Source organism: Dendronephthya gigantea, unplaced genomic scaffold (genome assembly GCF_004324835.1).
Source record: "Dendronephthya gigantea isolate DGI-Jeju-01 unplaced genomic scaffold, DenGig_1.0 000002F, whole genome shotgun sequence".
In the NCBI taxonomy this organism is placed as follows: domain Eukaryota; kingdom Metazoa; phylum Cnidaria; class Anthozoa; order Malacalcyonacea; family Nephtheidae; genus Dendronephthya; species Dendronephthya gigantea.
The window spans coordinates 4,399,325-4,426,269 of record NW_021163012.1 but is presented as its reverse complement, the minus strand read 5'-3'; the positions used below and the strand labels follow the sequence as shown (position 1 = coordinate 4,426,269).

The following is a 26,945-nucleotide window of genomic DNA, read 5'->3' as shown; positions in this document are numbered from 1 at the left end:
GTTCTCCCACTGATTATTTCTCGTTCTCCCAAACTCCCACGCGTGTTTCTATAGCTGTATAGAAACACGGAAAATGTTTTCTATTTCTTAAATAATCATCGATAAACAAATTACGAGATTCTCAAATATTTTTTTAACGGGACACGGGTGAATCATTCCTAGCTTCGTTTCACGGTTTCAGAAGGCAATGCTTCTTATATCCAGTGTATTAATAGGTCAGAGATGAAAACTTACGTCATTCGTCCCAGGGCATCGTACTCGCGTTGAATGACTTTTCTAACGGAAGATTGTTCTTCATTTGAATGATATGACGAACCAGTTCTTGATCGAAACGAGTTAACAATGGTTCTGAAACTTTAAATTTAAAACGTGATCAAAATATAACTTTATCCATAAAGGTTTCACGCTTAATTAAAGATTTATAAGTTTCAACTCGACAAGAGCTTGTCCAGGCCAAGTATTGCATCAAAAACCTATTGGAATGACTGGAAAAATGTATTGAAATTGAAAAATATGAAGGGGTATTGTTTTGCATTCAGTCAAATAATATTTGTTGATTTGGGTCAATCCAGTTGTTCCTGGGATTTATATAGCCCTTTTTCACAATTACGTCAAAGTCTGATGTTACACGAAGTTTGATTGGCTCGTTATAGTTTTGCAGAGCCAATCAAACTTGGTGTAACAGCATGCTTTTCACTTTTGTTGGTATTATGAGAAAAGTTTATGAAATTGAATATAGGTTAGGCTTCAGGCACGATTTTTGCGATTTCCTCTTTCGATAGATGTGAACGAGCGAACGGTCATGAGTGCTTTGATGTGTGTATACCCTAAAATGTATATTCATACTCAAACACTAGTTCGATCGCTCAAAAGAAGACATTCGCACCGAAAATCGGGACAAAACTAAAAGTGCAACGGGCTTTCAAAAAGTCTTACTTGAATCCAAGGAACATCCATTGCAACCAAAGCCAACTGATTAACAGCAAGATAACTGCTTCGGGAAACGCAAATATGAACCAATCTCCAAAACCAATACCTCCACTTTCATCAAATAACCTAAAGAAAAACAAGACGCCTGTTCTGGCGTTAACTCCGGCGCACGTGCCAGTGTTCAATATAGAGCTTCTGAACATAAACAATACAGTTAATATTCGCATTTAAATGCCTTGCGAGTTGCGAACCTATAAATGTTCGATCGCGAAATTTAGAAGCATATCGTACTTTAAAAAGTATAGAAGTTCAATTGTTCAAAAATGTAAATAAACTGCACGATACATTCGCTTTGTCTTACACTTTGCTTTTGGAATAGGCGCTTATATATCATATTTTCAATCCTGTGCAAACTAACGACGTGTCAACGCGCCCATACACGACCACATCATTATGTTAAACGGCGAAATAGCAGCGATATTATTAAAATAGGACCAGAATCTACATGTATTAAATATATTCTTGCCCCAATTCAATCTAAACTTAATCGAACAGCATGAAAACAACGGTATATTTGTTCCTCTTGGAGGAATTGCCGTATCATGCGAGCGAAATCGAATCGCGCATCGAAAAATTAGCCAAAGCTGTACACCACAACTCTTGGGAGATAAGACTGGGACGTAGATAAATACGGTTACATACACATTTCAAATACTAGAATGGTTCGCGCCATTTCAGACTTGCGACGACGAAAAATAATAAAAAAAAAAAAAAAAACAAAACAAAACCGAGGCGAATTTTCAACTCCGTCGCTGACGCCGGAGTAAAAATTAAAACGACGTAATCCCAGTGAACTGAAATAAGACTGGAACGCTAGACCTGCGAAAAAATTGAAGCCAAGATGGCGGAATATGAAGCCGTTTTGGTGAAATATATTTCACCAAAGTGTTTAACGTTTGTTAGAGTGAATGGAACAGTTACATTTACATACTCTTCTGTCTGTCCAACAAAGACAAGATTAGTGCCAGTCCCCGTAAGCGTTGCTGTTCCACCGACGTTGGCGGCATATGCTATCGACAGCATTGTTGCCTTGCAAAGATCTCTGAAGGCCTTGTCATCCGGCTAAAAGATAATGAAAACAAGATACCTATCTTATTGTTCCAGTGTTACTACAAGAGGAAACGGAAACTAAACTAACTTTATTTATACTGGATAGCTCTATCAGTTCTAAATTGTTCTTCCCAGAGGTCCAGTAAGGATCATTTATTATTGATCCAGTGTTACTACAGGAGGAAACCTAAACTAAACTAACTTTATTTATACTGGATTGCTCTATCAGTTCTAAACTGCAGTAAAATACATTTGCTATCTAAAATGTAATCTTTTATCAAAACTGTAAACAAATCCTTTTCAAGTTTCAACATACCGGGCTGGACAATTTAACGGTGCTAATGCTTCTCGTGGCAGAAGGTTTTTCATCCATCACAGCCATCTCAACATGCTCAGAGTTTGCAATAACTTCTTCTTTCCCATCCGTCTCAGACTTAGCAACGCCAATTTTCCTGATTTCCCTGATTTCTCCTAACACGGCCTGGGCAATGGGTACCATCATTGCAGTTGTGGCGGTATTACTGACCCACATCGAAAGGAAAGCAGTCGGACACATAAAACCTAGTAGCAACCTGCAGAGGAGAATCTAGTTCAGTTCAGCTTAGTTTAGGTTTCCTCCTGTAGTAAAACTGGATCAATAAGAGTGATCCTTTCTGAACCTCTAGGTAGAACAGTTTAGAACTGATAGAGCTATCCTGAATCAATAAAGTTAATTAGCTTAGGTTTCCTCCAGTAGTAACACTGGATCGATAAGAGATGATCCTTACTGATTCTGTAGGAAGAACAGTCTAGAACTGATAGAGCTATCCTGTATAAATAAATTTAGTTTAGTCAGTTAGGTTTCCTCCTGTAGTAAAACTGGATCAATAAGAGATGATCCTTACTGATTCTCTAGGAAGAACAGTTAAGAACTGATAGAGCTATCCATTGTAAATAAAGTTAGTTTAGTTTAGATTTCTTCCTGTAGTACCACTGGATCAATAAGAGATTAGTATAAATGGACCTCTAGGAAGAAGAGTTCAAAACTAATGGGGGTATCCGGTAATAAAAGGTTAGTTAGTTTAGGTCTTCTTTTGTAGTAACAGTGGATCAAACCTTCTTGGTTGAGTTCCAATTAACAGAAGTATTTTCAAAGCGATTCTCTTGTGCAAGTTCCATTGCTCCACGGCAACGGCTAGCATCATACCCCCCACGAACAGGACGTTGGTGTCGCTGAAATAAGGCGTGCTGATCTCCTTCGCTTTGACTACACTAAGTATGGGGAATAGTAGCAATGGTAACAATGACGTGACAGCCAAGGAACATGATTCAGTTGTCCAGTAGATCGCCATGATCATGATTGCGTAGGCGCAACTTGCCCGCTGAAATTGAAAATTTAGAATCGAGTCATACTGGATCTCTATTCAGAAGAGTTTACAACTGTTAGAGCTATCCAGTGTAAAAAAATTAGTTTAGTTTAGGTTTCCTGCTGTAGTTACACTGGATCAATAACAGATGATTCTTACAGGACCTCTAGGAAGAACGGTTTAGAACTGATAGAACCGTCACAGATTTCTTGATTTTACTGTTTTATTTACCATTCAGTACAAATAGCAAGTTCGCTTTAGGTCGCTTAAAACTAGAATCAGCCGGTGATTGGTATAGTTGTCGTTTGTAATTGTTTTAGGACTAGTAATAATGCGAACTTTTTAATTATAGCTAAGTGTTATACAAGCAATGTCATTTGGAAATTTTAAGTCAAGTCCGTTTGTAAATAGGTCTTTGTTTATATTTTAAAACTGTTGTACTCTTAAAATTTGAAAATTTCTGAAAAATTAGGGTATCATATGAGCTCATATTGTTATGCGCAAAAGCGATGCGCAGAACGAGCTCGATTATCGTAAACGTTGTTTAATTAACTAAAATAATCTTCGGTTAACAATTTTAATCCAGTGTTTTAGTTTCTTATGTGCTTCTGAACCACTGTTCGTTTTAAAACTTTAGAAAATATGACATCTATCGGTCCTGAAAATATTTATGAAAAAGATCTTTGCCCACAAACGATTAGAAAATATGAATGTAAAGATTTTCTTTAATCCAGTGTTAAGGTAACCGGCTTTGAACAACCGACCACTGGTTTCGCATCAGTTAAAGTCCAACTTGTAAGAATATTTTCAAATATTAAACCAGGAAATGTAAATAAGGAATGGCTCGCTAGGTTTTAGCCCCACCAATAATTTTTTCGTATTTAGTTTATAATTTCGAATTTTTTAGTTCGCTCGAATTTACAAGCAATATTTTCAGCAATTTGTATTTTTTGCTTACAAGTATATGCATTGTATCTTATCTTGAATACTGTCGTAACTTTTACTTCTTCAACGTGTATTTTAATAACCAAACAAATGACTCATTCTAATTTCCAACGATATCTGTCCTAATAAATCCGCCATGTTTACAAATGGATTGAAACAATACATATTTAGCCAAAATAAAAAAAGCATAGAAACAAAAAAGTATCTACTATTTCCCAATAATTCTTAAATTGGGGGGCATTTGCGGCCTTTTCAGAGGTCTATATTTAAAAATTTTCCCGGGGGGTTGTACCCTCGTTCTCACCCCCCTGGTTAGCTTGCGGCTTTTCGCTCGCCCGAGCCCCAGCAATACAAAAAATGCTTTAAGGGTTACGTGAACATTAGACAAGCAGTTATATATTGTTGACCGACAAGAATGCATTGAAATGACGATGACGTGTTTGGAATACTCCTTTAAAGAAACGTTATGGTAAAACGTTGTTGTATATTATCAACCGTAACAATTTAATGAGATATAAGACGTTGCAAACAATGTGTTTACGTTTAGGAACAATTCTACAGGGTGTCCCAAAAAAAACGAAAACTATTGAAATCACCCATAACAATGTAATTGTTAGAGTTTGAATGCCTAAGCACTCTGTTGGGACCCACAAGTGTGTAAATGTTTGCCATAAGCATTTTTATGCATGCATATGATGCAGTAAAATTTGCTCGTACGCGAAAATGATATTTATTAACAATATTTAAATGTGCATCTCAATTACCATGACCTTTGACATGTCCCCTTTCTCTAGCAACACAAAGCATTTAGCATTTCACTGAGTTGTATTAAATCCCCACGGGTTAAAATTCGTGCACACGGCATTCAAATTTTAACAATGAGTGATTTCAATAGTTTTTGTTTTTTTTGGGACACCCTGTATAGAGCCTAATTCGAGGAAGCGCTCACTGGGTCGTGAAATGCAGACGTTCTACGGACGTAATAAACGACGTTTTGCCGTTGTAAACAGAAGGTCTAAAACTCCCATAGGTATTTAATAATTCATTTCTTTTCAATGAAGCATTGTATTGGTAGCTGCCGTCGTCGTGTTCTCGTCCTAGATGCTTAAGATGACTAATATCAGTTGTCACGGTTAAATATACCGTGGATAGATTTCCAGCAAATTTCCAGCTCAAAGCTTTATTGAGAGTTTAATATCTCCGTAGTGTAACTCATTAGTCACCGAACGTTAAATCTGGATTATTTTCTGGAATTCTGACCGACAAATCTCAACAGCTATTGTTCCACGGCTATCTTTAAAACAGGGAACGGGGAATAGGGGAATGGAACGGGGAATGGAACGGGGAATGGAACGGGGAATGGAACGGGGAATGGAACGGGGAATGGAACGGGGAATGGAACGGGGAATGGAACGGGGAATGGAACGGGGAATGGAACGGGAATGGAACGGGGAATGGAACGGGGAATGGAACGGGGAATGGAACGGGGAATGGAACGGGGAATGGAACGGGGAATGGAACGGGGAATGGAATGGCTTCGGGGAATGAGCCGGGAAATGAAATGGCTTCGGGGAATGTGCAGCTTCCATGTCACGAATCATGAGACAGCTACTCACAGTTTGAATTCCTTGAGGTAAAAGACAAAGCGATTACAAGCTCATGGTATAAATGCGATGTTTGCATTGTCATTGTGATGTACATTGATGTACATTAATATATAGATAGAATTTGCATGGGTAGGTGGTTCAATGTAAATCCTCCAAAATCTGAAGGCAATTAGTATAATACTGTAATAGTATTTTTTGCAGAAATCTTTTTAGTTCTTACTATGCCTTATAAAGCTCAATGTGTGTGATTAAAAGGTGAATAAAGATACTGACACAGTGTCACTTGTTTGTTTTTTATTTCAGGCTATGTGAACAAGACCTCTGGACAGTTTTGTTTAAGCAGGAATAATGGTTGTGGTGGAAATGTGGTGAATGCATTCTTGACAAGTTAATGGGTTTGCTTCCAAGAATACACTGAAACTTGGAGCAACAATGACTTTGAATATAATTATGTAATTAATATATTATTTATTAATCTTAATTTATATGACTTTTTACCTCACATAATTCAAATAATGTTCAGATAAAGAGGTAAATATTTCACTGTTAATGGTGTAATAAATATTTATATGTTGATTATATTCATAATGAATTATTTGTCCTGCTCCATACTTTGGCAATTCTGTTTAAGAAATCCCACCATAGTAGATCTTTTTTGAAATAGTTACAGTCAAGTTGTTGTCTAGTTTAGTACAAAATAATACAAGTGCTACAATTAAACAAGGGAAAATAATAAAAATTAATTACATAAGCAAGCACATTTTCTATTTTGAAAAGGTCTATGAATTGAGATGACATGTACTAACAATTTTGTGCATTAATTAAAGACAATTGTATTATTACTGTGGGTTCTTTAATATTGTCCAATACTCCCAGTGACATCCCACTGAATTCCTGCAGGGGTCTCAATCCATCAAACCAGTTTATCTTTTATTTCTATATTTAAGTCAGAATCAATGTATTCAATATCAATATGTTATCTTTTTGGAGACCCCCCAAGAAGAAATCCAGAAATTTTTCAACACCCCCCTTCTCATTTTGTACCATAATCATCCTGCCAAGGAAGGGGTTGGCTTCAAGAACATGGTTCTCAATTCTGATGAAGAGAAAAAATTGCTTTTCTCCTTTAACAGACTTGTCAAAAAAATGTTGTAGAACTTAGATATTATTTTTACATATTGATATTGAATACATTGATTCTGACTTAAATACAGAAATAAAAGATAAACTGGTTTGATGGATTGAGACCCCTGCAGGAATTCAGTGGGATGTCACTGGGAGTATTGGACAATATTAAAGAACCCACAGTAATAATACAATTGTCTTTAATTAATGCACAAAATTGTTAGTACATGTCATCTCAATTCATAGACCTTTTCAAAATAGAAAATGTGCTTGCTTATGTAATTAATTTTTATTATTTTCCCTTGTTTAATTGTAGCACTTGTATTATTTTGTACTAAAACTAGACAACAACTTGACTGTAACTATTTCAAAAAAGATCTACTATGGTGGGATTTCTTAAACAGAATTGCCAAAGTATGGAGCAGGACAAATAATTCATTATAAATATAATCAACATATAAAATATTTATTACACCATTAACAGTGAAATATTTACCTCTTTATCTGAACATTATTTGAATTATGTGAGGTAAAAAGTCATATAAATTAAGATTAATAAATAATATATTAATTACATAATTATATTCAAAGTCATTGTTGCTCCAAGTTTCAGTGTATTCTTGGAAGCAAACCCATTAACTTGTCAAGAATGCATTCACCACATTTCCACCACAACCATTATTCCTGCTTAAACAAAACTGTCCAGAGGTCTTGTTCACATAGCCTGAAATAAAAAACAAACAAGTGACACTGTGTCAGTATCTTTATTCACCTTTTAATCACACACATTGAGCTTTATAAGGCATAGTAAGAACTAAAAAGATTTCTGCAAAAAATACTATTACAGTATTATACTAATTGCCTTCAGATTTTGGAGGATTTACATTGAACCACCTACCCATGCAAATTCTATCTATATATTAATGTACATCAATGTACATCACAATGACAATGCAAACATCGCATTTATACTATGAGCTTGTAATCGCTTTGTCTTTTACCTCAAGGAATTCAAACTGTGAGTAGCTGTCTCATGATTCGTGACATGGAAGCTGCACATTCCCCGAAGCCATTTCATTTCCCGGCTCATTCCCCGAAGCCATTCCATTCCCCGTTCCATTCCCCGTTCCATTCCCCGTTCCATTCCCCGTTCCATTCCCCGTTCCATTCCCCGTTCCATTCCCCGTTCCATTCCCCGTTCCATTCCCCGTTCCATTCCCCGTTCCATTCCCCGTTCCATTCCCCGTTCCATTCCCCGTTCCATTCCCCGTTCCATTCCCCGTTCCATTCCCCGTTCCATTCCCCTATTCCCCGTTCCCTGTTTTAAAGATAGCCATTGTTCCACCTCGCTAAACATAGGCAGATGTCAGAAGGTCAGCTCAGCCCTGCTCTGCTCTACTGTGAAGCAAAACGTTTTTTCAACCCAATATTTGCGATTTACGATAAAAAATACTTGCTGTTTACCGCTGACGGTGCTATTGCAAGCAGTATACTATAAACCACATCTAAGCGCTTATATTCCTCATTCAAGGCTGTTTAGCTGTTCGTTTGCAAAAAGAAAACAAATATATATATATATATATATATATATATATATATATATATATATATATATATATATATATATATATATATATATATATATATCATCTTACATAACAACGCTTCTCAACCATCGAAATACCACATAATTAACACACTATTTTGACTATAATATCATTCAAATACTCTGAACATGTTTTGAGGGCAACAACGAAACGTTAGCTAAATTTTTCTTGTTTTTAAAATGCTTCGACTATGAGATATTTGGCGGGCTCAAATATTTGTATTTAAACAACGACATTCTCCCGTTGTGGCGATCGTTGTGGCGGTCTCTAAGACCAAAAACTGAACATTAATCGTCTCGACGTATTATGCCTCTGGAGATGACTCTTTAATGACTTTATACTGAAGACGAATAACCGCCCGTCAAAAAATATTGAAAACGCTTAAGCCCTGGTTTCACGACCAGGAGCGCTATTTCTTGGCGAAATGCGAAATATTTCGCTTGCTCCCTTTGAATTGTGAGCAGGGCTTCCACAACTTATTTGCATATGGCCGTTTTGATAGGGGGATGGCAATGACAAGAGAGAGAAACAAAGAACTTTTGAAAATAATGCATAATATATCCTAGCTATTAACACAGATCCCTCCCTCTCTCGTGGTTGCCATTTGGAAGGAAATTTCCTTCCATTGACATTGTGGAAGCCCTGATTGTGAGCAATCAAGCAGAATTGGTCACAATTCAAAAGAAACAGGCGAAAGTTTTCGCATTTTACCGAGCAACAGCGTCCATGGATAAGGCCGTGGTGTCCATAACGCATTATGCGTCTCTAGCGTGAAAACGGCCAATCTAGCAATTAAATCGCGGGTTTCACATGAGTCGCGTGTCTGATTGCTGCTAATCTTCTTTGGTTAAAAAAAATCTCGTTAATTTCACAATACCTTGTCTTGCAAAGCCAACGGTATAGGGGACAATAGGATGGGCGTTAGCAACAATATGAGATATTTCCGCCATTTTTTTAAGGCTTTTAACCATCTCGAAGCCATGTCTCAAAAAACCTTTCCGTTGCAAAGCGAAGAAACTATGTTGACTGTTGTGATTCTATGATAATCTGCAGCGACGATTGTGCAAACGTAAAGTAATAATATGACACTATGCAATTTAATACCGCTATTTGTAATCAAACGCGATGGGAGCCCAATTTGTATCGTTGTTTATTATCAATCAATGTTACTTTGACCTCTACTTAAGGTTACGTTCACCCACACTTAATTAGGTTGAGCTATTGTCATGCAACGCAACCATTCACGGGTTATTAGTGAGTTTACGATTCACGACGCAGGCAGTTCAACGACGCGCTTGCAAAACAAAGAAACACCACACGCGAGACAATAGTTATGCATATATAATTCATAGTCCCACGACAGCTTTTTTTTCTTACGACGCGTTCAAATGAGGTATTTTCACGGCTTCTCGATGACATGAAAGCAGCGGCAACCCGCGAAACTGCTTTACAGCTTATATGAAATTGCAATATCAGCTAGATATTGGAGGTTCTTAGCACAATTGAAACGTTTGTATGATTATTTCAATGTCATAAGCAAAATATTCGACTAGCGACGTCGAGCTGACCGCTCGTAGATCGTAAACTTCCTAATCAACGTAAGATGCTGTATATTCTTACATTTATAAGATTCACTGCACACTTTCGCCACGCTAGGCTTTTTATTAGCAAACAATAAAATGCGCTAAATGATTAGCCAGTTCTAATGAGTTGACAGTTGAAATGTTTTTAAAACTGTCACTCAAATCATCGCTGCATATTCAATCAAAACGTAAAGTTGAGTTGGGTAGAACGTAACCTTGAGTAGGGGTGAACGTCTCGTTGGCTGCTAGCAAACAACGATAAAAATTCGGCACGCGGCGCGTTTGATTGCAAATATATATAGCAGTATGCCATCTTGAACTGATTTAGTTGATTTATATATATATATATATAGTTTAGTTTTGACCTCCATAGTGTCGAGATTCTTTTATTTAATAAAAGGTGCTTTACATGCAGTCGTTTCTGCCAGGGCGTCTATAAGATAGGGCGGCGAAACGCACGGATGGCGTGTTGAAACATGTGTGATGTGCGGACCCCCCATGAAGATTCAAAAAACTGTTTTCAAAATGGCGGCGGGTTACTTAGATGACGAAGAACTTGAGATGTTTATAAGTTTGGATGACACTGATCTGGCAACAAATGACACAAATTCGTCATTTCCAGTTGGAAATACTGTTAATTTCAACGTAAAGGAGTTAATTGCTGTTCTTGAAAGGGTTTCTTCGTGTTTTTTATACTCGTCCTAGTCCGCTGGTTACCAAGACAAGTTTGTAAACATGGTTCCGTTTTATGGTGGTCGTTTTCCAGAGAAAATTGTGAAAAAGGTTCAAAACATTATGCAACCATTTGCACGTGGAATCAATGTTAATGAACAAGGGAGTTATTTTCTAAATTTTCCAGCTTTAGAAGCTATGGCAAGGTTTTCAATTTTTTAATGGAAATTTTGTATATTGAAAATTCGAAAACGTTGTTGCGACGCGGTCTAATGCTCTTGCAAATAAGTTAGCATTTTCTTGTTTTGTTTTTAGCTTGGCCAGGTCGACATTGCCATGACGAAAGAAAAACATATCATATTTTCAATTCGGAACGTTATCTAAGTATATAATATAATTTAAAGGGATTTTGTGTTGATATTTTACGACCTCGCAGCCGTGAAAACAATTTTGTTGTAGAAAGTTTGAATACGTTCACTTCTACAAATGATTGCAAAAAAGGTTCAAAACGTTGTGTAGTGAAATTTGCTACAAATGTTCGTCAATATTCTGTACACCAAATCTTGAAGTATAATGCTTTTGGGATTTTCCTGACAGAGAAAAATCAAAATGTGTATGATACATCTAAAAACAGACCAAGTAGCCGTGCGTATCCGTAGTTTTAATTTGACAAATTCGGTCAGTTAACTTTTGAAGAAACAATTTTAAGACACAATATTAATAGAAAGAGTTATAAATTACACAGGAGAAATCTTATTTTAGATATCGCGTTAATAGTTTTAGAGATTGAGTGGTTTTAATCGAGCTTGTTAAAAACCAAGTAAATATTGTTTCGTTCGAGAATTTTTCGCCGACCGCCCCGTCTCAGTCCTAAAATCGCATCACACATGTTTCAACACACCATCCGTGCGTTTCGCCGCCCTATCTTATAGACGCCCTGTTTCTGCCCATCGATTCTTCTCATAACAACGAGTGGTTTATAGTTGTTTCAAAGTTGCTCGAATTTCGCACGTTTTGTAAATCTCTGAACATAAACTCTCTCTCTCATATTCATTTAAAAGTAGAGCGAACTAAAAGCGTGTCAAATATTCTGAAGGTTCTTTAAGCAACATTCATGGAATTAATTTGAATTTTTAATGGTGACGTACGGTCATATAGGGGCTGTTTACATGAGCCCGGTTACCCGGGATTCAACGAAGCGTGAGATGATTCTGAGGTATTGAAATGGGCAGATAACATGATTCTGGCAGTCGTATACTCACCACAACAATAGCATGTCCCTGCTTGGTGTCATAAAGACTTATTTCAATACCTCAAAGTCCTCTTACGCTTCGTTGAATCTCGGGTAACCGGGCTCATGTAAACAGCCTCTTAGTGTAAACAAACGTTTTGGTTACATTTTAAACTGCTGTGTTTCCAAAAATATCCCTTGTGTTATGACTGATATTTTTTAGGCCCGTTTACTCAAAGTTGAATTTATTTGTACGGTACGGCTAAAATTGGTATCCGTGCACATTGTTATTCTTTCCCAGCGGCTACCAACACAAAGGCCGAGCATCAGACTAGTCCCTAGTCCTCTTTACCGGGCCTTGCATTCCTGTGACGGCTGAGCATTTATCCGTCTAAATGCGAATTTAAGACGAGTCTCGTCCTGACGGGATTCTCGTTCAACTTTCGCATCTGTTTAGACCACATATCTTAGCCTGAGATTCATAATCTTATTGTGAGACAGACAGTGCTCCTCTGCCTGCTTGTTGTTACATTCCACTTAATGGGCTTGAGAGCCTGGGGGCTTATTTATTTTGTGTGGATTTATTTAACTATGAAATGATTTGGCACACTGCCATACATACACAGAATGTGTTATTGTAAAGAAAACCATTAGATGTTTCAAAAGTACTTGTCTTTATGTGAAGGAAGGACTTAATAACTTAAAAAATTATATTCTAATGGGGGTGGGAGCTATATTATTTAGGAGACAAGACTAATGTTATGGTAAATCTTTAAACATAGTAAACAATTAGTTCAGCACTTTGCCATTTTGTACTGTAATGCAAATCGTTTTACCATTATAAAGGTGGATACGGTTGAAAAAAATTTTACTTCTAACTGCAGAAAATAAAAGCATTTGAGACTCCATATGGCACGGTACATGCCTTTAATTGCGTGTTAAAACATTAATAATTTTTCCCTTAAATACTTGCGTAAATGTTCGATTATATAGCATATAGATCTTTCTAATATTTTAACATCGTTTGGTTTCATTTTAGCAGTTGAACCTAAATGAATCTGTGACTTTGTGAAGTTTGACTTTTAAAATATATCCCAAAATAACAAAATTTCCATTCATCAAGATGTTCTCACGTTTACCACGAACACGCAATAAACACGTAACTAGACCCAGACCTCTCACGGTCACAAACCTCTCGTCCATCCCCTTTTGCAACAACCGGTATTGTAGTGCCACTCGCGGTGGCCTGGGCCGAGAAGACATGTTGTGTTAAAAAAGAAAGGAAGTTTTGGAGTTAGTCAAAGCGTGAAGTGTAATAATATAGTTTGTTAAGTTACGTTAAATACACTGAAAAGTTGTATTGTTTATACATCCAAGTTGTATACAATAAAGTCTTTTATAAACGGTTTATGCCGTTAAACTGGTTTATGTTGACCGAATTCTGTACTGATATCTCAACAAACCATTTTAAACCTATCGACTTTGACGAACGAATTGACCACAGCACCAATATTTTGAGTTAAAGTGATAGCATAATGACAAATCTCAAATACACGTACTGCAAGATTCAGAAGTGCGATGTCGAAAATTCATCGCCATTTACCCAAATTGCAGTTGAACGTCCTTGTCAAGTTATAAAATCGCCGGACCGTTAAAGCCGCCGTTTGTCCTTTAGTTGTTGGTGGAAAATCTTATTATCATCACGGAGTGTATTTGGGCAACAACCAAGTTATCCATGCACTTTAGTGGCGAAGATAAGAGCAAGGCACAAATTGGTGAGTGCTCTGTGGAGGAATTCGTTAGGCCTGTAGACAAAAAAAGTCTCGAAATTTATGAAATAAAATACAAAGACCAAAGTGTCGTTAGCCCTAAAGATGCCGAAGATAGATTGTTAAAACTCGGGAAGAATCAATTCAAATTCAGAAAATATGACCTTGATAAAAACAATTGTGAGACGTTTGCAACGTGGCTAATGACTGGACAAAGGATCTCGCATCAAGTAGAGAGCGGTTTCGATCGAATGCTCATCTTCACCGCGATAGGAGTTGTATGTCTCGGAGCTCTCGGCCTTTCCTACTTTTGAAAACGTTAAAACGTTCTTTGAACAATTACAGTAACACAATCGGCAGCAAACTTGTGAACGATATATACATACATGTACGTATATTTGCTATAAGTTTTACGTATAGGCTCTCAATTAAACTTTTTAATAATAAAGATTTAAAGCAAATTGTGTTCATAGTCTCATATGGCATGGCGAAGTTCTTGTTGTGGCTAAAAGGCTGGAATGGTTAGTTGGCGATCTGGGCCCGATTGTATCAAGCCCGTTTAAAAGATCAAAATAAATTTAAAAGATCAAAATTGTATAACACTCTCACATCTCTTTTAAATGAGTCAACTTTAATATTATGCACTGAATATGTAGTTGTAAACAGTATCTTTGTATTAAGGTTAAAAACATTTAGTTCGCTTGTTGAATAAATTAATATAAACTTGCTTTCTATTTTGAACTTAACCACCCTTTAAGCTAAACGGTTGACATTTACTATAGGGAAAGCAACCACCAACTTTCTATTACCTACCAACCAATATAAAGTTCACTTTAAGACCAGTCACTTAGTGTTTAGGTGAATGATTTCGATTGACTTGTCTAATTAACTTATTCAATACACTAAATGATGTTCAACCATTTCTGGATTCGGTCAATCATTTGTGTCCAGTCGTATCTGTTTACGTGGTAATTATCTAAGGATTAGAGACAAGTCATAATAAATATATAAACAGGCCAATCCTTATTTGCACATGCAAAATTTCACATTTTAATTACGTTATGTGAAGCTACATATATACGACTCTCACAATGGGATATGTGAAGTTTCACAGAGATTCACATGTGAAATAAAGCATTACACACGGACATTTAAACCTACCAAACAGTCAAAAAAAATATTTAGTAATTTGAATATGCAATTTTGAATTAAGCTTTCCACGACGGCACTGCGCAGAACCTATCCTCAAATGCAGAGGTGTACTCTCTTTAAAAAAGAATTATTCTAATTTGTGAAGAACATAAAGAACTTTTAAAAGAACTTTTCCTTCAACACTCATAAGGCTCTTCATCGTGTAATTTTCATCATAATATATTGCTGGTTTCTATCAGGAAACATAAAACAATGATAATCACGGAAATTGTAGAATTGCTCATCTTTCCGGAGTGAATCAAACCGACGCTAGACCTCGAGAATGCGATATATTTGAATTCTTGAAAGGCGCTGTCGACGGGAAATTGTATCGTGTTGATCGAGATAGCACAGATGGCGTGTTGCCGGTTCAAGAGACGTTAGCGAAAGCTGAAGAGGTGTTGGAAAAGCCTTCAACATGGCCGGGATTTCAGATTATTCACAACAACTGTGAGTCATTAGCTACATGGCTAACTACCGGGGTACAAGTTTCAGCTCAGGCAAGGAATGCCGTGATGAGAATTATTCCTTTGGCAGCTGGAGCAGCTAGTGTGGTTGCTGGCTCGTGTGCTGCCATTGTTGCTAATGCAGTGCCGTCGTCTAACGGCCGCAAGTAATTCCAAAGGCTAGGTAATAATCATAGAATTCGAAACTGATAACTGATATCTTCATAGTGAGGAAATTTGATGAATTGTCAAAGACAGGTCGTTGAAGACAAAACTAACACTGAAGTTAACGCGTCTAGAGCCGGAAATGAAAGTGGAGGAACTGTCACAGACAACGATAACGATCCTATAATAAATCTAAACGTTGGTGGGAAGACATTTACAACCAGGAAATCAACTCTCTGTCAGGTTGAAGGTTCCTTGTTCGCTACAATGTTTAGCGGTCGCTGGGAAGATAGTGTCGAACGTGATCAAGATGGCACTGTATTCTTTGATTTTAATCCAAACCATTTTGGCGTTATTTTGAATTATCTCCGAGTTAAAAAAATTGCGACTTCAGAGAATCCGGTGAGCTTATTTAAAATTTCTGAAGATGAAGCGAATAATTTCAACATTCTTGTTGAGTATCTTGGCTTGAGTGATGAAATCGTTCCAACTGAGATTTTCCCTGACGAGAAATTCAACTTGCACAGCCCAGGAGTCACTCTTGAGGAAGACGGGAAAGTCGCAGTTCATGATGGAACTGATGGGCTCGAATATGCCCTTGGTGAGAATGTTTACAAACAAGGAATTGTGAATCTCGAATTTAAGTTGAAGTCGTTTGAAAATTTACGTTGGGTTTTCGTTGGCATAATGGATGTTGATGTGTTTGTACCACCCAATAATGTTTCACATGAATGGCTTAGTGGATATGGATGGACATTGGGGGTCAACGGTGGATCAGGGTGAGAATGGGTCAAAGTTGCCATTAAATGTGGATAAAAAAGCTGCCTTACAAAGTTAAGTTGAACAGGGTGATACGATTGAGTTAGTCTCGGACTGTGAAACAGCAAGGTTGTCGCTGAAAGATTGTAAAAATGACCCTGAACGGTGAAACAACGGAATAGATTAGATTCTTCGTCAATCTAATAGTGAATTCCTTAAAAAAATAATTACAGATCTGTGTTGCGGCAGATGTTTTAAACTGACGCAAACTAACTATTCAAAGCGGTTTAACAAAAATCCCCCATTTTGACCTTTGATCGGAAGATCTAATATTCAGTTTCATAAAACTGAGTGTTTAGCGCTGAAGTTTGAAATATGATGCAATCTTGATACTCGAGTCCATACCGATTGGGATATCTTTTAGAAGTTTTATCTCATTTTCATATACTTTTAAAGCATTTTTTACGCTCTGATAGTGGCGTACGTACGGGAGACGATAATTGGTGGGGGGGGGGGGCACATATTCATACTGTATATTCATGTTGTGCAAGATTAATATCTTTTCAAATCCATTGTCTTTACATGTCTGTTAACATGAATACATGAATAGGCCCCCCCCCCAATTATCGTCTCCCATACCCTACGGCACTCTGAAGTGTCTCAATCACTGTTTCTTTGAAAGATAGCAACTGCTTTTATGACGAGAGGTTTTGCATCATGCATGCATGTGTTAGGGCACGAAATTATCAAGTTTAAACTTTGAAGTGACACCGCGTTTTAACATGGTAAAAGGTATGGCCGGAAAACAAGAAAATTAATCCGAATTATAAATTTCATGTTTTTCCGTGTTTAATTTTTTTTTTTTTTGTAATACATTATTACATTCGTGCATATTGTCATCAAAGCACGCGAGAGCTTTCAGCTAATCTGGGAAGGACATTTCAATATACCAAACTCAGCAGATTTATTTCTTCTTTGCGAATAGGTTTTTAGAGGAATTCACCTCGAGTGAAGCTAAAAGATACGACTTTTCGGTTAATTCAATTGTCTCTTAAAGGCTAATCATGGTCTATGTTTTGTCATATTTTCTACGGGTAAGCGTTGCATGCATGAACGCATTTTCAAACGACAAAAGCTATCGCGAGCTTTGAGCGCTTCTTGGCCGAACGAAAGATTGTAAAAATGACCCTCAGCTATGGAACAACGGAATAGATTGGATTCTTCGTCAATCTATAGTAAATTCCCTTAAAAAAGAAATATAGATCTGTGTTGCGACAGGCGTTTTAAACTGACACAAACTAACCATTCATTAAAAAAAATCCCCCATCTTGACCTTTCATCGAAAGATCTATTATCTTTTCATCAAACTGAGTGTTTAAAGTGCTGCTGCAACGAATTTTTTTGCACCTTTTTTGGCTCAATTTAAAGTGCTCACTTTCTTGATCTCATTTCTGAAAACAGAATCAAAGTTGGCTTTCTCAAAAGATTTTTATAGCTCTCCAAAGTCGCGATTTTTGCCACTTCCTGTGCAAACTTTTGCTCCGCCATATTGTGGTTTATTACGTAGAAAAGAGTACCGATTCTTAGCATGGCGTAAAAATACTAGTGTTAAGTAGCCTCGTCAACGAAGAAACTGTGTTTCTTACAGTCCAGATTAAGCCAGTATTCATCAAAATTATGAAATATCTGTATTTATATATATATATATATATATATATATATATATATATATATATATATATATATATATATATATATATATATATATATATATACCCTTTCTCTAGCAACACAAAGCATTTAGCATTTTGTAAGTTGCATTAAATCCCCACGGGCCGGAAATTCGTGAACACGGCATTCAAATTTTAACAATGAGTGTTTTCAATAGTTTTCGGTTTTTTTGGGACACCCTGTATATATGTTCCTAAAGAAATAGATGGATCGCCAAAGTGGAAGAAAATATTAAATTTTGTTCCGACTTTCTGTCATGGTGCGGTTCTTTGCGCGCACATGCATTCATGATGAATTATAGTGATGTTGGCCTTGGTGTCTTAATGTGCATTGTGCACGGCCAGTGTCGTTTCTTAAGACATTGAAGTTCAATTTAAATCAGCAAGAATGGTGTTTCTTGATTATTTGATATGTGTGTGTTTGATATATTTCGATACGCGCTATTGCAAAACAGTGGCAATGTGGCATTTACAATAGTAGAGTATCATATTACTGTTTTTGTTTTGCAGGAATATATCGCATAGCATACACAAATATTATCAGTAACAAGGACATCATATCATTGCCTTCGTCTTCTTTTACTGAAAGACTAAGCAGTTTTTTAGGTTCTTCAAGATCGTCTTACGTAGGACTTCGTGGCACAAAGGAGTATGCGGCACAACATATACATGCATATATATGGCATATATTTAATACTACATTATATCCCTATCAGACGGGCTAAGACTAATTTGAATTTTCTATCAAATCGGCGTATATTTTCCTGACCTTTACTAGGCATTCCTTGAATATATGTTAGTTAACAGAATTAATTTCCATTTTAAAATAAAATGATTTGGTTCTCCGCGTCAAGCTCGAAAATTCGAGGCGGACAACACACAAGCTATATGATTATATCACCATATGCTTCGAAACATCGGTACTCACTATGATGTCACATCAACAAACATGGCGGCTATAAAAGTTCGCATTTGTCACCGAGGTTTGAGAGCAAGATTAGTCAACTTCTACTTAACACACAAAAGTCGTTTCTAAAATCAAATTTTTTCTAAAAGACTGAATATTATTATTATTATTATTATTATTAAAAAATACACATAAAGTAGCTTAGACAGCTAAATTACAATGTGATTTACAGGTTCATAAAAATAATTTAAGAAATATTACATTTTAGAATTACAATAATTCATACTCTAATCTATATTACAAAACTAGAAGTAAATTACAAAAGCTATATTTTAAATATTAAGAAACTAATAAAATAGTTAAGAATCATCAATTTTGAGATTGTACTTACGAATCGCATATACTAGAGGACTATTTCTAAAGCGCTCTGTTCTGCATTTAAAATTGTAAATTTTATTTACATTAAGTCTCGTGTCTCTCTCCCGTAATTGACCTACAGTTGGTGGTAGCAAATCATTGAGTTTATGTGAAGGGTCCTTTATATCCTTTATCAAGTTTATGCACATTAACTCTCTTCGACTTTCTAAAGTTTTAATACCACATTCAGTTAATGCTTGTTCATAATTCTTTTCCGGGCATATAATTTTCATTGCACGCTTTTGAATTCTCTCTATATCCCTAGATTGTTCCTCTGTCAAACTCCCATGCCAAATTTGAGCTCCATATTCTACGATTGATCGAATTGCCGAAGTATAAATAGTTTTCAAGTCATCTCGCGGAGCATTATATCCTTTTAAAATTTTTAAAAGATATAATCGTTTAGCTGCCTTTTTGACAATGTATTCCGTATTTGTTCTCCATTTTAGATCATCGTCTAACCACAATCCAAGTAATTTATAAGAGCTTACTCTTTCTAGGATGCATTCATCGACTTCTGTTGCAGGAATAGCTGTTCTATCCTTTCGAAAGTCGATAATCATCTCTTTGCACTTTTTTGGGTTTAACTCCATTCTCTCAATTTCCGCAAAATTCTTTACCGAATTAATTTTTTGGGGTATATTACCAATTTCCGTGCCAGAGATATGATTGTGAACATCCAGTGCCTCACTAATCGTTGTATCGTCCATGAAGAGAATCGTATCTTCATCCACAACGACATCATTATTTCCATTTCCTACAACAGCTTCTGCTATACACTAGGTAACATATTAATTTTAACCACAAAAGCAATAGGTCCCAGCTTACTGCCTTGCGGAACGCCTCCCATAACATTCGCAAAATCAGATACTCGTTTCCAAACTGTGTAAAATGAGATCTCTCGTCCAGGTACGATGCATACCATTTGATCAGAGCAGGTCTTACACCAATTTCTCGCATGTTTTCTAAGAGTTTATTATGATCGATAAGGTCAAATGCCTTTCGGAAATCCAAAAAGACTATTCTTATCACTCTGTGCAGTTCATCCAATGATTTATGCCACTTGTGTATTAAATTAACCAGCGCATTAATTGTCGATGATCGTGGTAGACCCCCATATTGAGAATCAGAAATTTTTTCATCGGTATCTTCATATATCCACTGAACAGCAAAAGATTCTTGAACCTTTGCTAGGACACTAGTTAAAGCAATTGGTCTTAACTCTTCAACATGCGTACATGGTACAGATTTAGGGATTCCAGATACCTTATATTTTTTCCAGATCTCAGGAAAATTTTTGATTGAAAAGATTCATTGAAGATTTCGGTCAAAGGTACAGCAAAATATTTTGTAAAAATCTTCAAGATCTTCAGAGAGGGATCATAAGGACCAGGAGCTTTATTAAGGTTAATTTTACGCAATTCTCGTTGTACCTGTCGACAGTAATTAGAGGTAGATTTCTATACATTGAAATTCCAACCAATTTTCGTTCACTTTCGGATAATTCTTAGTTAAGTTTGCAAAATAATCGTTTATATAATGAGCAGACTGCTTATCATCCATCTGAAACCCAGTATTGGGATCCAACATTATTGGTTTAGCAGTTTTCTTGCCGATCAAGCCCTTCATTTGTTTCCACCAAGATTTAGGGTGTTTTTAAAGTTTGGACTTACTTTATTCTCGTAGAAATCGATTTTCGCTTTCCGAATTTCTGCCGAGACTTGTCTTCTGAGACTTTTCACACGCTCAACTTTTTTATTTTTAAAAGCCATATTCCTTTTAAGAATCAACCATTTTATTTTAGCTGTCATAAAAGGTTTATCCTTACTATAAACTTTAACCGTTTTTTCCGGAAAATATTCAGAAATCATATTCTCAGTGACCTGAAGAAAGGTATTGACTTTTTCATTGATGTCGGAGGTGTAAAGAACCGAAGACCAGTTATAACTTGCTAGTAGAGATTCGAAATTCTCTAACTGCTGCTGTCGGATTTTTCTCACTTTGATTTTAATCGTAGTTCCTTTCTCCGTAATATGAGACTTGGATTTCCAGCTGATGATATTATGATCCGACGTTGACAGTGGGGCTAGGATTTCCGGAGTTTCGTAACAGTCAGCCATGTCAGTGAATATTAAATCAAGGATGTTTCTGTTTCTGGTAGGTTGCGTTACAATTTGTTTAAGATGACAATGCCTCTTTAAACGGTTTTGTTGGAATCCATTACTATCTGGATTGAAATCGCCTCCTAGAATAATTGCCGTATGTGGGCTTTCTAACAAAGCTGTCATAACATTGTTGATATAATCATAGAAATTGTCAATTTCAGATACATTTAGGTTTGGTGGAAGGTATGCGCATCCTACTGCAATCCTTGAAATTGATCTTGGTAACCACTTTGGGCGGATAGTAATCCATAAGCATTCAAACAGTTGATCGTTTAAATCATCACGCGTTTTTAGTGGTATACTTTCATTGACATATATTGCTACCCTCCACCTCTACCACACAATCGATCTTTTCTGATAATGTTCAGACCAGAAACATTCACAACCTCATCAGGGATTACATCTCTTAACCATGTTTCTGTCACAAGAATTAAGTCAGCAATATACTTATCTCTAAGGATTTCAAGTTCATTTACCTTATTGACTAATGATCTTGCATTCAGCATCATAATATTAGGGACAGCTCTATTATTATCCAGGGGGCGTTGTGCTTTTCAGGGTGGATTCTGATACAGTTATTAACGCAATGCGTTCTGACATTGTTATTTGGTGAACTTTGTCTCTGTTCTGTTATTCTAACAGGAATACTTTGTGTGTTATTTACCTCAGTACTGTCCGACAATGTCACAGGAACAAGGTTTCCTGTATTACGCTTTGATAAACGTGAGCGATATTTACGTTGGGTTATCACAACGGGAATATTATTGAATCTGATTGGAATGTGAGCCATTAGACGTATGTTGAAAAATTCCCATGGTGGGTGGTGTTAAATTTGATTTCATGTCTAATGGAATTTCTAGTGCTTTTCGATTGCCACAGATTACATTTGACAAATCTTGGCCAGAAACCTTCCGATTGAACTTCAGACCACATTGAAGATGGTATGTGGATTTTAGCAGATTGGGTTCCTCTGCGTTGACTTCGAAACAGAGCAATGTGAATAGGTGTTATATTTCGTTGCTCTAAATAGGATAAGATCTGATTCTCTTGCACGCTCTCGTGTATTCCAGACAGGAAAAGTTTCTTTACTCTTTTCCGCCTTCTGTCAACCCCAATAAAGCCATCGCCTTCAGTATTTCTTTGTGATGGGACACTTAGTAAAGGATCTTCAGGGTTATTAACCATGTTTGGTTTTTCCTTAGGTTTACGGGGTTTTTGATGCCTTTTAACCACTTGGGCATAGGATTCTCGACGCGCCACAACACAGCCAACTTCTCTATCAGTAAGAGTCTCATCAGATTCATCCGACTGACTAGTGAATCCTGCTTCATTGCTTCCGATAGAATTTTTTAATTGATCTGACACTAAGGTGTCATTAGCGTCAGTTTCAATACAGTCTTGGGCAATAACTTGATTTACATTTTCTCTTTCTTCATTATGGTTAATTGACTTTGTCGAAGACCCCTCTGTAAGGCTTGTTTCATTCTTCCTGATGAAATCTTGAAATTCTGAAATTACTGAAGTTATGTGCAAGATAGAGTTCGACAATGATTGAATTGCCTCGCTATTCACTTGTTGATCTTGCTTCATACATTCTATATCAGTGTAGAAATCAGGCGATTCACCCGAATGAACTTTGCCCATGTCATGTACAGACACAGGTTCTGAAATGTCGTCTTCACACTCACATATACGCTTACATAATTCCTTCTTGAAGTTGTTAGCTTTCGATCCATTAAAGGACAACAAGTTCTTACTCTTTCTCCAGAGGATCGTCGAATCTTCGGTTGTGAAAAGCTTTCTATCCCCGCCGGGTTGAGACCAAACACCATCAAGTTTGAAGGTTTCATAAACAAACCTCTTCAACGATTCATAGTCCCCGTTCCAAGCTAAACTTAGCTTGTTTGTTATCGCCATAGCATAAATCAAATAACTTATAACTCTTGTACCAGTTTGGAGCTTATTAGACAGCTTATTAAGTTGAATATGTTGAAATCTTATAAGAAATTTATCGGAGCTAAATTTTCACGTCCGCCATGTTCAATCTAAAAAATGGGGTCGAAAATTTCGTTGCAGTAGCACTTTCGTCATAAAAGCTGAAAGCAGTTACTATCTTTCAAAGACACAGTGGTTGAAACACTTCAGAGCGCAGTGGGGTACGGGAGACAATAATTGGGGGGGGGGGCACACATTCATGTATTCATGTTAACAGACATGTAAAGACAATGGATTTGAAAATAAATTAATCTTGCACCACATGAATATGTGTCCCCCCATTTATCGTCTCCCGTACGCCACTGTCCGAGCGTAAAAAATGCTTTAACTTTTAAGTGATATGAAAATGAGATAAAACTTTTAAAAGATATCCCAATCGGTATGGACTCGAAGGTCAAGATTGCATCGTATTTCAAACTTCAGCGCAGTAAACACTCAGTTTTATGAAACTGAATATTAGATCTTCCGATCAAAGGTCAAGATGGGGGATTTTTGTTAAACTGCTTTGAATGGTTAGTTTGCGTCAATTTAAAACATCTGCCGCAACACAGATCTGTAATTATTTTTTTAAGGAATTCACTATTAGATTGACGAAGAATCTAATCTATTCCGTTGTTTCACCGTTCAGGGTCATTTTTACAATCTTTCGTTCGGACAAAACATAGACCATGATTATATAGCCTTTAAGTTTAAGAGAAAATTCAATTAGCCGAAAAGTCGTATGAATTTTCAAACGACAAAAGCTATCGCGAGCTTTGAGCGCTTCTTGGCCGAACGAAAGATTGTAAAAATGACCCTCAGCTATGGAACAACGGAATAGATTGGATTCCTCGTCAATCTAATAGTAAATTACTTAAAAAAGAAATATAGATCTGTGTTGCGACAGGCGTTTTAAACTGACACAAACTAACCATTCATTAAAAAAAATCCCCCATCTTGACCTTTCATCGCAAGATCTAATATCTTTTCATCAAACTGAGTGTTTAAAGTGCTGCTGCAACGAAATTTTTGACACCTTTTTTGGCTCAATTTTAAGTGCTCACTTTCTTGATCTCATTTCTGAAAACAGAATCAAAGTTGGCTTTCTCAAAAGATTTTTAAAGCTCTTCAAAGTCGCGATTTTTTGCTACTTCCTGTGTGAGCTTTTTTCCGCCATATTGTTGTTTGTTACGTAGAAAAGAGTTCCGATTCTTAGCATGGCGTAAAAATACTAGTGGTAAGTAGCCTCGTCAACGAAGACACTGTGTTTCTTACAGTCCAGATTAAGCCAGTATTCATAAAAATTATGAAATATCTATCTATCTATCTATCTATATATATATATATATATATATATATATATATATATTATATATATTATATAAAGATAAATAAAATAAACTTGGTTTACTTCATAAGATTTTATTCACTACAAACTTGTTTCGTATGACAAGCAACGCTTGCCACACTCATCAGGTGAATTTAAATGTTGCGCTATGTTGTTGCCAAGGTTATATATACTATATACATGTTTGACGTAAAACGGAAAGCTATAGTGTTAAATTACATATAAATATTACATATATTTTATATGTAATTTAACACTATAGCTTTCCGTTTTACGTCAAACATGTATATAGTATATATAACCTTGGCAACAACATAGCGCAACATTTAAATTCACCTGATGAGTGTGGCAAGCGTTGCTTGTCATACGAAACAAGTTTGTAGTGAATAAAATCTTATGAAGTAAACCAAGTTTATTTTATTTTATCTTTATACTAGCTCTATACTTTGGTATATCGAGCACTCTACTCATATATGATTCTAAATACATATTTGATATATATATATATATATATATATATATATATATATATATATATATATATATATATATATATATATATATATATTATATAAATAATAAATAAATTTATTATTTAATGAATAAATATATCTTCGCTCTGCCGGTAATGGTATTGAGCGCTCTTCAACCATTGTCAAGTTCTGTGAACTCTTCGTTACAGTTAATTCTTTGGATATATATATATATATATTTATATATATTATATAAGTAACAAATGTCCAAGATCTGCTCCGTAGACGAAACATAGATATATCAAACACAAAGTCTACTACGAATCAAAGTATATTTGAATATAAATAATTATTAAAGCTTATATATTAAATTTTCGATTGTATTCCACAACCTTCATCAGAACTAAGACCTTACTAAGACCTTGGTCTTAGTTCTGCTGAAGGTTGTGGAATACAATCGAAAATTTAATATATAAGCTTTAATAATTATTTATATATAAATATACTTTGATTCGTAGTAGACTTTGTGTTTGATATACATATATAACGTTTTTGCAAATGGGTGTATATATATATATATATATATATATATATATATATATATATATATATATATATATATATATATATATATATGTTCCTAAAGACATAGATGGATCGCCAAAGTGGAAGAAAATATTAAATTTTGTTCCGACTTTCTGTCATGGTGCGGTTCTTTGCGCGCACATGCATTCATGATGAATTATAGTGATGTTGGCCTTGGTGTCTTAATGTGCATTGTGCACGGCCAGTGTCGTTTCTTAAGACATTGAAGTTCAATTTAGATCAGCAAGAATGGTGTTTCTTGAGTATTTATGTAGATAAACGGACCTGTGTTAGTGTGTGTTTGATATATTTCGATACGCGCTATTGCAAAACAGTGGCAATGTGGCATTTACAATAGTAGAGTATCATATTACTGTTTATGGTTTGCGGGAATATATCGCATAGCATACACAAATATTATCAGTAACAAGGACATCATATCATTGCCTTCGTCTTCGTTTATTGAAAGACTAAGCAGTTTTTTAAGTTCTTCAACATATACAACATATACATGCGTATATATGGCATATATTACTACATTATATCGCGGACTAAGACGGGCTAAGACTAATTTGAATTTTCTAACAAATCGGCGTATATTTTCAGACCCTTTACCAGGCATTCCTTGGACATGTAACAAATCTCTGGGCGGAATTAGTACCCTCTCCCGGTGCTTCGCACCGATTCGAATATAAGGTTAGTTTAGTTTAGGTTTCCTCAGTAATACTGGATCAATAAGAGCTGATCCTTACTGGACCTCTAGGAAGAGCAGTTTAGAACTGATACACCTATTCTAAGTGCAGTCAAGCGTAACATCAGGTATATAAGACTGAGATGTTAGTAAATCAGGGTCAGTTGTT

General features: G+C 36.0%; 2 protein-coding genes across 2 annotated transcripts; one reads left to right on the top strand and one right to left on the bottom strand.

The window, feature by feature from the left end:
- Nucleotides 1-230: 230 nt before the first annotated feature.
- On the bottom strand, nt 231-9,640 carry LOC114533733 (solute carrier family 13 member 5-like). Its single transcript, XM_028555331.1, has 6 exons — nt 9,548-9,640; nt 3,136-3,401; nt 2,357-2,612; nt 1,922-2,052; nt 937-1,056; nt 231-354 (listed from the first exon to the last, which is right to left on the bottom strand). The coding sequence occupies exons 2-6, from the start codon at nt 3,375-3,377 to the stop codon at nt 231-233; spliced, it is 873 nt and encodes a 290-aa protein (XP_028411132.1). The 5' UTR covers nt 3,378-3,401; nt 9,548-9,640.
- A 5,991-nt stretch (nt 9,641-15,631) lies between these two features.
- Nucleotides 15,632-16,510, top strand: LOC114533673. The gene is made up of 2 exons (XM_028555268.1): nt 15,632-15,729; nt 15,817-16,510. Exons 1-2 carry the CDS (start codon nt 15,632-15,634, stop codon nt 16,508-16,510), a joined length of 792 nt encoding a protein of 263 aa, XP_028411069.1.
- Nucleotides 16,511-26,945: the final 10,435 nt, after the last annotated feature.